This window comes from Malurus melanocephalus, unplaced genomic scaffold (assembly GCF_030028575.1).
Source record: "Malurus melanocephalus ecotype Western Australia unplaced genomic scaffold, MMel_1.1 scaffold_163, whole genome shotgun sequence".
Classification (NCBI taxonomy): domain Eukaryota; kingdom Metazoa; phylum Chordata; class Aves; order Passeriformes; family Maluridae; genus Malurus; species Malurus melanocephalus.
This window is the reverse complement of record NW_026623395.1, coordinates 1266649-1278229: the sequence shown is the minus strand read 5'-3', so window position 1 is coordinate 1278229 and position 11581 is coordinate 1266649. Positions and strand designations below refer to the sequence as shown.

General features: G+C 39.5%; 1 protein-coding gene across 4 annotated transcripts in view; it reads left to right on the top strand.

Annotated features, from left to right (window-relative positions):
* The first annotated feature begins 104 nt into the window (after window positions 1-104).
* Window positions 105-11581, top strand: part of ZNF280D (zinc finger protein 280D) — a 44933-nt gene continuing 33456 nt past the window's right edge. For 2 of the 4 annotated variants that reach the window (XM_057372103.1, XM_057372106.1), the window contains exons 1-4: window positions 105-270; window positions 4811-4962; window positions 8824-8889; window positions 9000-9367. In XM_057372103.1, coding sequence (XP_057228086.1) covers window positions 4818-4962; window positions 8824-8889; window positions 9000-9367 — 579 coding nt within the window. In that variant the 5' untranslated portion in view covers window positions 105-270; window positions 4811-4817. Of the gene's footprint in view, window positions 271-4810; window positions 4963-8823; window positions 8890-8999; window positions 9368-11581 lie in introns of those variants that run through there. The other 2 variants (XM_057372104.1, XM_057372105.1) reach the window with 2 other exon arrangements.

The window sequence follows — 11581 nt, the reverse complement described above, 5'->3', positions numbered from 1 at the left end:
CACATGGCGCCGGCCCCGCCTCACCCCAGCCCGGCCCCGCCCCGATCGCGGGCGCCGCGATGTGTCCGACCCGCGGTTCCCGTCAGGCATCGCGCGGGGCCGCGGCCGCCCCCGTCTCCCGCCCGCGCTTCCCCGGCGGCGGCGGCGCTGAGGTGGCGCCGCGCCCCGGCGAGGTGAGCAAGGCGCCTCAGCCGGTGCTGCCCCATCCCCCGCCGGTCCGGGCGGAAGGGATCGGCCGCCCCGCCGCGGCCCCCGCGGACGCGCAGCACGGTAAGGTCAGCCCGCTCCGTGCCCCCGGGCCCGCCCTGCCGTGCTCCACGGGCGGCGGGAGCGGCGCTCGGCGGCTCCGGGCGCGGGGGGATTGTCGCCGGCGAGACCGGCGCCATCTTAGGTCGGAGCGCGGCCTGGCATCCCCGAGCGGGGCCCCCAGACCGCCAGGGCTCCCGCGGGCCCCGCTGGCACCGGGAGGTTCTGCCCTGGAGGGCGGCCCGGGCAGGGCTCGCTCCGCCCGCCGTGGCGAGGGCGCGGGGCCCTCTATGGGCCCCGGGCGTTATCAGTGAGAGCGATGCTGGCGGCGCGGCTCGGCCTCCTCCCCGCCTGCCGCGGTTCTGCCGTGCGGGCCTCGCCCAAAGCCGAGCCCGCAGCCCGAGCCGAGTGCCGGCGGTCTCCCGGCGCGGGGGGTGGGACGCGGGGCGGTCAGGTTGGAGCAGCAGCTGCTCGGCTGCCCTCGGGACTCCRCTGCTCCCACGGCCTGGCATCACCGCGGCTCGGCGGCGTGAAATGCTGGCGGGCTGGCAGCGCCGATATTGCCCTTCCCTAGGCGGAGCTTGTGCCTTCTCATGGCACAGAGGGCAGCGTTGGCTGGTGAGGTTTATGTTTGAGGACAGTTGGTTTACGCTTTGGGTTGTTACAGTTTTCAGGTGCAGTTTCAGCTTGGTTATTGTTTCTTCGCTACTAAACAAATGTAGCTCTCAATTAAAAYCCAGTTGTTCCCAGTCCTGGTGGAGCTGTGGATTGCACATCCTTCATCAACTAATATGATGCAAAGTTATGTGCCTGTATGGGACATTATCTGAGAAATACAACATCGTATGATCTGTGCTGTGAAACTTCTCTGAGCATTTGAAGTGCATCTATTGAAGTGGGGGAAACAATCACTTGAGTAACATGAAAGCCATACGAGGAGTGGCTGAGGTCACTTGGTCTGTTCAACCTAGAGAAGAGGAGGCTGGGGAGAGACCTCATGGCAGTCGTTGTGAGGGGAAGAGGAGGGGCAGACATGCTCTATTCTGTGTGGTGACCAGGTGACAGGACCCAAGGGAATGGTTTGAAGTTGTGTCAGGAGATTTAGGTGAGATATTCGGAAAAGATTCTTCCCCCAGAAGTGCCCCAGGTTGGGCACTGGAATAGGCTCCTCAGGGAAGCTGCTACAGCACCAAACCTGACAGAGTTACAGAAAAGTTTGGTCAACGCAGTCAGGCACATGGTGGGATTTTTGGGGATGTCATGTGCAGGGCTAAGAGTTTGGGCTATGATCTTTGTGGGTCCCTTCCAACTCATCATATTCTATGATTCTATTTTGGAAAGATGACAAGGCTAGTCTGAAAAATTTCTCATTATTGTTAATGTTCTCACTCTTTATTCACTATGTATTAGTTCTTTGATTTTAAGCCAGTCCAAGGTAGTTTTGAGTACTGGAAGGCTCACTTGAGCTTAACAGTGGAACAGATAAAATGCTTTTGAAGTAATAACTGTTTTTTCAGTAACTCTTAAGTCTTATTGTAGTTGCATCTACTGTGMTTTTCAACAGTACAGATTTCTGTCWATCCTCACCTTGTTCTTCTACCATTCTGCTGTGTGCGCTACAGCTGTTACACTCTTGATACACTTACTGATGTTGAATAATTTTTTGTTGTTTCTCTGTGAGTGCTTTGAAATCCCAACTTAAAGAAGTTATAAATACATCTGGCTTTTAAAAAAGTTTTAAAACCTAACTGCCATGATAAAGATGTCCAAATTAGTGCTTTTAAAACACTTAATCAGAAGCTTATTGTTGTTTTGTGCAATGAGCTCTCCTTTTTTCCTCTGYCTTGTGTTAGGTTTATCACTTTTTTAGTAACTATAATAGTGTTCCAGGGAGTTGTGGTTTTGCAGGTTACTGGTTCTTTGTGCCTGCCTGATAAACTTCCTCGCTATGCTTAGTTTTAGATGGGCAGTTGCTTTTTAAAGCAATATCTTGACATTGCCTAATGATATTTTAAAAAATGTTTTAAAGAACTTCTTCACAATTTTGGTGCTTTACCTTACAGTAATGGTTTAAACACTTTATTTGAGTCTATGCATRTGGCATTGCATTTGAGTTTTAGACCTCTCAGATCCACGGACTATTGTTAAGGAAATGTTTGTATAAACATGTATATATGCTTTTACATATTTGTAAATGAGGAAGGTAAAGTCTATTGGCAGTAGGKTTGCTTTTCTTCTGCTGGTGTCTGCACCTCACTGGGAAATATTTKAGTAGAGTGAGGGAAGGATTGACTGTTGGTTTTGTCTTTGGGAGCAACTGCTAGCAGGATTCCTAGAACATATTTTGTATCTTAATGTGTTGTGGGTTAACCCACAACATAATATAGTTAAAGAAGGTAAAAATTTGGAAGCTACATATATTCTAAAAATGGATGTAAATGTTTCCTTTGGCGATGGAGACCATTTGCAGGAGCTGTTCCTGTACACATCTTCTAATCAAATCCATTACCCCTTACTGCAATTTTGATTGTTCAGGCTACAGATTTTTGACCTCTCAGTTGTGCCAGTAAAACTGTTACTGGGCCAGGTTATTTTTTACATGCTTTGCTTCACACCATAGTTCTGTGCAAAGTTGTGCTTGCACAACTGAGGAAGCAGTGCAGGAGCAGGGTAGGAACTCATTAGGCCAGCTTTCCTCCCAAGAAAAAAAATCAGTGAAAGCATGGTTTCAAATTATAGCATTAAAATAAATTAGGTTAAAATATGTAAAATTAGTCTTGATACTTGCCTTTTAAAAGCTGCCCTGCATTTTGAATCACCTTTGAGAGTACTTTAGTACATATATCCTGATTCATAGAATGAAATGTCTCTAAGAGTGTCCAGTTGGTGTCACTTGCTAAAAGCCCATGGCCATGTTATCAAATTAGTTTTACCTGTATTTAAGAAAAAAATCAGCTGCATTATAGTGCAGATGAGGTTGTCACATGTGTCTTCTTTGGATTCTGCTAACATAGATTGCTTGTGCCTGTTTCGTGTTTTTAATGTAAATTCCAATTCCATCCTCAAAGCACGTTTTATAATTTATTACATTTTCCTCCCGAGGTCARGTAAAACCAAATTCTTTAAATAAAAACATTGCATTTGTGTTGTCTGTTCTATAAAAATAGTTTCTGAAATAGTAATTTATTTTGCCCTAAAGTCTATAAAACTTTGCCTTTCTGTGAACAGGAAAGAAAAAACTAGTGAGTTAGGCTTGATTCTCTTTACAGCACCTGGTACATGGCTCATCTCTGTCAAGTCGCAGTTCACTTCAGAATCTTCCTCTTTTCCCCTGTACAAGAATTTAGTATCCTGTTCTTTCCTAGCACCATGTCTAACTTCAGCACCCTAAGCTGTCGGAGGAAGCAAAGGAGTGTAGCTTTGTTACTTTGTTTTATCTCAACACTTAACATGTGTTAACACCGGCAGCCCCTTTCTCATACACGTGGAGGATGATTCTGTCTGCTCCCCTGTGATGAACTGTGACAGGCTAATTAGTTCTGCTCTTTTATTAGATTATTGGTACTCTGTGTAAAGAAATAGCTAAGTTTCTTATTTATTGTGTTGCTCAGAAAGACTTTCAAGGTTATGTTAAAGCATGTTAAAAGAAAGAAGAAAACTTTGTTGGCCATCTCTGCTTATTTAAAAAACTAATAAACCCTGTTGTGATAAGAGATGCTGATGTTAATTCTGAAAGATACATATTTTTCATTACTATTTTTGTACATTACTTTTTTTACTGCAAGAGCAAGTCTACAGGCATGAGGGACTCAATATAATGAGATCTATGCAAAATTATTATCATGTCTTGATTGATAATGAAAACAGTATGCAATGTATTGTAGGTATGGCTTGGGGATTTTGCTGTTGTGTTTTTGTTTGCAGGGTTTTTTTGTGGGTGGTTTGCTTGTTGTTGGTGTTGTTTTGTATGTTTTCGGGAATTTTGTGTCTGTTTTGTTGGGTTGTAAAGAAAACGTGACCATAGGGGAAGCCCTGGCTAAATCTTGCAAAATTGGCATGGCTGTGGTAGGCTGTGGGTTTGGGTGGGGTTTTGTTTTGTTTATGTTGAGCTTTTTAAGATGCAAAGAGAATAAAGTTGTAATTASTGTTTCATTAACTCAGTTGTGCTAAGTAAATGATGTGCTTTGTGCAAGGCCCTTCACGTTTCTTTTGAATCACTTACCTGGAATAGGAGTCTTTTTTAAAAGATACCTTTCACTGTGGTGTCAGAGGCTTCCTCTGATAGTTACTGGTGTTTTATACAAAAATACCTTAAATTCTGTGGAGTGTGTCTTTGGTCATTTCTCTTTAATAGCAGAGATGATCATTCAAGTAATTGTCAGAATGGTGATGTGGCATCAGTCTTTGAAGATCTCCTGTATCAGATGGTGCTCAACCTGTAAAGACCATGGAGGGAGAGAGACCATTCTGTGGGAATTATAGACAATTGCAGTATTTCTTGCTGAAGCATTTCATGAAAGTACTGAATGTTTTGSTATGTGTATTTGTTCTTTTTACTGTCTAGTCTCAAGATGGCAGAATTATTTATGGAATGTGAAGAAGAGGAGCTGGAACCATGGCAAAAGAGCGTGAGAGAAGTGGAAGAGGATGATGAGGATGATGAYGATGAGCCAATCTTCGTTGGGGAGATCTCCAGCTCAAAGCCAGCTACTACATGTAAGAGAAAACTATGCCATAATTAAAAGCTGATAATTCAAGGTATAGAAAGTTAAACTTAGTTTGAAAGTATATAATTTTTAACGTTGTGACTTAAGAAGTTCCACATCTTAAAGCTGTATGTCTCTGTTTTACCGAAATTCAGAATTCTTAAGAAATTCTGTACTAAGCCCCAGGCTATGGTCAGTTCTGGCTACCTGTAAGCTTAAATCTCTGAGCTCAAAATAAGGACATTTGAAGGTTTTTACTATTAGTGACATTGTTTAAAAGCCAGTACATACAAGGCTGAAGCCATGCATGCAACTGCTCTCAGTACAGTTAATATTTAGTTACATATTTGGAAGTGTCTCCCTACTAAAAGAATGTGCATGAATTTGTCTTCCTGTTACAGTCCCTTTTTTTTTTCCACCCCACATTTCATGTGTTGGTGAACATCATTCTGACAAAACCAAGTAACTGTCTTAAGTGTCTCCAATAAAAGCACAATCTGGAAAGTGATTAATATGAAAATACTGAAAGCCTGTTTGTGAAGTAGACTTTTATTGTTAAATTTACCCATCTTTTGTGAAATAGAGAGGTGTTTCTCATCAAGTTCTGTAGTTTTCTCCTAAGTGCGGGGAGTGAGGTTAGGTGGTTGTGATGACAGCAGATGTGATCAGGATTCCATGTTTGTCCTATGCTTGGGCTTTGGCAGGTAAGTAAAGAAGAACGTTTTTTTTGGTTGTTATTTTAATTAAGTTTGGTCATGAAACTTTTTTATTTCTCTGTCTATCTTGTCAGTTTTTAAGAGCTGTGGCCTGAAGTTTCTCTAGCAGTCACATACCCAAGACTTTGCTTGGTGAGGTTTACTGCTTGCGGTTTCTGCCTCATCTCCTCTATGCTTGTATCCAAGATTACCATAGTAGTTTTCTGAAGGTGTGTAATCTGCAGTGAAGGATCTCAAGATAAAATATTATGCCAGGCTGCCTATCACACTCCACTGCATATGTTTCAGAGCTGTTAATAGCTATTCAGTTATTTTAGTTCACAGTACTTTCATCTTGCATCTATTACTTTGTTGCTCAGGACACTAAGTTTACTATTACTTCTGCCATGGTAGTAGGTTTAAGGCTTCTTATGCTAGGTTAAAAATGTGGAAAAATAAATACTGAAAGAATTCTGAAGCTAATATTTAAGTTCTCTTGCATGAAARTATTTTTTAAGAGTGAATATTTAAAAACTACTCTGGATACTCTGAAAAATTTGAAGAATATTTTAAAATTGCTCTTGAGTTTTCTGCAGTTATAAACTTTTAGAAAGTCTGAAAAATACACTTACTGTTTTCTGGAAGGTTCAGAGACCTCTGTATTGCTGTTGGCCATTGGCAGTATGTTGTGACATAGAGCAACTGTTAAGGTACTAGCATGTGTTGGAACAACAAGTATGCCAAGTTTCATTGTAGCTGTTGTAGCCTCAAGAGCTTTTTGTARTCAGAGGATAGAAATAATTCAAGTGAAAACTATAATTTTGGTGTGATTCTGTAAASTTCAAGAACTTTGTTAAAAGATAGAGACTTAAAATGTTTGCATCGTATTCTAGTGCTGTCCATACTTGGTCCTGACAAAAGTAAAATCACCTATGGTATAACTTTTTACTTTATCTTTTTTCCTTCCCTCTCCTCAACTTTTCTCTTTTTAAACTTCTACTTCACTATCAAAAACAGCTATGGAAGAATGACTTCAGTTCTTCTCTGGCTTGTAAGTAGTACTACCTGGCAGTAGTCAGGCTTCAGTTTGTTATTGGTGATAGGCAAGATAGCATGAACTCAGCTTTGCTTATCACTGTTCAGTTTGCACCTGATCAGGTGAAAAATTGATGACAAATGGAAACTCRTGTGTAGGTCTTTAGTTTTTCTGAAAGCCTAATTTTCTACAGTGCATTGCATTTTCTTAACCTTTTCCTGACAGTGCAATTACTAGTTTTTGTGCAGACTATGTGGAAAACTCGAAGGRAATAGTTAAAACCCCAACTTGGACCAACTTGGCAGAGAGTGATGTAGAATCAAGTGTCCCTTCTGATGTACTGGAGGATTATTTTGACTGAGATGAAAAGTGATTCACACTTTGTTCCTTTTGCCTTTTTCTGCAACTGCTCATTTTTCCTACAGTTACTACTTGTTGTTCTTGCTTCCTTTTTCATAATGATGCAAACCTGTAATTTGTTACTTCTTTAAAATATTATTCTGCCTGACGGCATGCTTATGCTTCTGTGCTGTTTTACTGAAACAGGACAAATAACACTTTGATAGAAGAGGGGAAAGGGTACATCAAGAGATGAATCAGTTGAGTCATGTAAATGTAGTTTATAATTTCAAATAACTGGCTTCCTGAAATGTTCTTTTTAAAAGCAGTAAAATCTACCTTCATAATTTAGGATGTGAACTGTGTGCACATCAGACTGTCTTGACTATTCTTTGTGAGACATAACTTTAAGAACAGCTCTTCTTTTGTAGATAAATGATGCTTTAGTTTAATTTCACTCTGGAGTTCATGTATAATGTATAGATTTGTTAACAATTACAAAAATAATGYATGTGTTCAGCTAAATCCTGAATTAATTTAATCCTTGTTTGTGCTACTKTTATGTTGAAGTGAAAATAGTATTACTATTACAGGACTAAATTTCATCATATCTTAAAAAATGCAAACCTGTTTAAATTTGTTGGTTGCAGCTGCTTTTTTATTAGTGTGATCTAATGCAGGTGGCAGGTTGGAAGCTGTGTTCTTCTGAGCTCTGCTGCTATTAGATTTATTTATCAACTTGAGAAGTGTGTACTAATGAGCCATTGCTGGTGGAAATAGCTGTAGGGTTGTTAAATACAACATGTAGGTACTCTAAAGATCTATTGTTTGAGAACCTGATGTAATTTGACCCTGTTTTGAGAAGTTACTTCAAGCCTTGTTGGTTAGATATTGGAGAATCCATCTAATTTCATATGCATATTTTCACAGGTCCGAGCAAGCAACTTGTCAGCAACACTAATGGTATTGAGAATCTGGTAGTAGAAAAGTATTTTGATTTGAAGAATATTTTTGGAACTTTCTGGAATTGTCAGAAACTCCAGACTAAGACATAAAATGTTGGGGAATATCAGTGGTATTAGTTAGGGAGTAAATGTAATTTAAGGAATTGTATGTGCTTCTGCTGAGCTAGAACTCTGGACACAGACTACCAWGTAGGATATGTAAGAAAATTAGTTCTCTTGTAATGCAATTAGAATAGGATTCATTTGGTTGTTGATCTGTTTATTTTCCTTTCACACTGGAAAATGGATACCATGAAGTCTAAAATCCAGTTTGTAAGTGCTGTATTTTGTTACTACAGAAGCAAATTGTGCTGGTTTAGAGAAAATGCTTCCTTTAATGTAGAGCAGTTCTCGTATATGGGAAGCATTATGGATATGTGAGAAAGAGATGTCAACAAATGTGCTATAATCAGCAAAGTTAAATGTTAGTGAAATGTCCTTTTTCTTTTTTTTTTTTTTTTGTTTGTTTTCTGTTTTGGGGTTTTTGTTTCTGTTTTTTTGTGAAATGTCTTTTTTTTTTTTTTTTTTTTTTGTGTTCTTACATGTGTGTTAATCTGGCTCCAAGAAAATAAACTTTGAGATTCTTCAATGAACTAGCCTAACCAAAGAGGAGTGGAAAAGCATGTCTTAATTTGTACGAATTACACTTGGTTTTGCCAGGTTTTTGTTTTAGAAATAATTATTTACAAGTCAAATCCTAATTGGCTTTATTAGTGTATATGAATGCAGCTTTTAAATTTGAAAAGCAATGAAGCTGTTAATTTATTTGCAATTAAGATAAATGTAACTTTTGACAGATATATTGAACAGAGTCAACCTCAGCTCACCACGAAGGGGGATACAGAATGGTGCACCCAGTAGAGGTACTATGTTGTCCTAATATGGTAATAAAAACAAAAAAAAAATCCACAACACTTATGAAACATTTGATGGCAAAATTATATAATGATAACTTTAGAATCCTTTGCAACAGGTCCAGTCACTACATTCAAGTCTGAGAGTCAGCATTACGTAACGCCTGCCTCCAGCCCCGGTGTCATGCCTGTTCCATCGATCTTTCAGACTGTACCCAGACCTGCGAGTGGCTCAGTGGCAGTTGAGCCATTGTCTGCAGCAGTGAGTGTTTCAGGAACTTCACAAACACTGCAGAGACCAGTTGGTGGATGTTTGTCAACACAGCAGGTTGGGTCAGGTTCTGGAATAASTCAGCCAGTCTGCAGACCTGTAACCATTCCAGTGACAACACAGCCAGCAGCAAGAAATATCACAGTTCCTATAGTGGCTCAACCTGTATCCAGGCCAGAGACTCCTGCAACAGCACAGCCTGTAACACTCAATCAGGTAAATCTTGAGTCATTGAAAGTGTAAGAGACATGATTACTTTTGAATAAATTAATGACTCAGTTTAGTCTTTTAAAGATCTGGACTAGATTATAGACTAGCATTATGTAAACTGTGAAGATTCTAGGATCATAAGCTTGCACTGGGAAATTAAAATGTGTGTTTGAAAATACTGATCCAGAAGACTCAAAGATGATAGYTTTAGTAATAGTAAAATGGCATTAAATGAAAATCTTAGCCTGTAGAGAAATTAATACTGTTTAGATTCTTTATGTTCTGTGGAGAAATGATGCAAATTCATTCTCTAAATTTTGCAGATTTCTCAGAAATGGATCCTCTGTATTGATAAATTGATTTAATTTTTAAATAGCTTGCATTTAAAGTAACGTGTAAAGAACTTGGTGTGTTTTTCACCTGTTTTTTTACTGTGCCTTTCTTGGGATTTTTGCTTCTTAAGAGAATGCTGTAGTCATAGCTCCTTAGTGGATTTTACTGTTTCATTCAYGTGGCACTGAATGAAAACATTGTGAAACAATAGCATAGTAAAAAAGGTTAAAGCAACCAAAAGTTGCAGATCAGCAGGTGAAACAATTTGGCAACATACTTGTTTTGCTTGAAAAGCCTAAGGCAATTGTGCACATAGGTAGGTCATGTATCATAGACCTTCCTGGGTTCCCACAGAATCCCAGAGTGTTGTCATGAGGGAGTTGAGTGGGATGCTGGTTTTATTGCCTTATCTGTTGGACGTATGTGAGAGAGAAAGAATGAGGATTAAGATTTCGTAYTTGTGTGAGGTAAACTGTGATGCAATACCTTTATTGAAATTAATTTACATTGAAATTTTTCAGACAATGTGCCTGTAATATTAGCTACTACTGTTGGGTTAAAATGAAGCCTGACAGTAGGCACCATCTCCATTGTCCATGCAAATACACRTACCTGAGGTTGTTTCAGCCCTTAGTCTTTTGGTGTAAGTAAAAACCATGCAGCCTAATGAATTCTTCATTTGCTGAACAGGGCAATCAGTCTGAATGAACAGAGTTAATTAGGTCATTAAAATATGAGAATTGGAACTGGGTGTTCTTCTTAAGACTTGTGGCTAAATAATTGCTGTTTGAGAGGCTGTATTTTAAGAAAAACGAAATTAAAACAATGCAATGTAATCATTGCCTATTGAGTGGCTASTTGAATCTTTGGCAAATTCAGTAGGAAAAAACTCATACTTTCCAATTTTGAGTCTTCAGCAGTTGATTGATAACTTGCAGAGAGAAATTGTGGATGTGTCTGGTGAAGCAGGTTAGCTAAATTAGCCTGTCACTGTTAAAAAGGCCTAAGAAATTATATAGTAAAAGTCCAGATATCAGTAGGATATCTAGGTTGMTTCTTTAGTCCTCTTAAATCTGTCTTGATAAAGCAGGACAAGTTAATACRGAAAGGTCTGCTACTTTACATGATGTATGTATTTCAAGTCTGTCAATTTTTTTTAAGTTTACTTATGCCATAGTATGCTTTTTAAAATCCTTTARAGGTATGCAAGTATGTCCTGCACAATCTTTAGTGCAAAAGAAAGCSTTCTTCTTTACTTCCCTCACACACATGCTCATTTTTTGATCTAGCAGACGAAGCTGGTAGGGGCATTGTTTTTGTGAGAAAACCTCAGAGTAAAGAGATCTTGGAAAGCTGAACTTTTCCACAGGGTGTGTGTGAGCTGGATGTAACTCAYCAAGACAGTGATTWCCTTAAAGAAGGYGTGCATAGAGCWCTTCTTTTTGTGGGAGTTCTTTCTCATTCATTGAGTCTATTTGTGTCACAGATGAGGTTAGTTAAGTATTTGTAGTGTTACTTTTTCAAAATCTGCAGGTTGTTTTTCCATGGCAGAATAGAGAAATGGCTATTTGAAGAAGTTGCAGCCTGAAATAGGACATGGAAAAGGTTCTCTAGCCAGTTCTGTCTATTCCAGGTCAGACTGACATGCTTTAGAAAGTAATGCAGCCTTTTCTGGGATATTCCGTGCATACACATTCTGTGGTCTCTTAAAACTTCCACTGTTGAAATTATAGTCTTACACAGTTTCTTTACAGCTTTCACATTTTGATCATGGTTTTTATAAGCTCTTATTTTTTTTAAACTATTCTAAATGTAACATCCTGTTCTTTGGATGTTAAGAAATTCTTGAGTACCTTTAGGAAGTGTTTCCTGTTTTTTTTTTTTTTT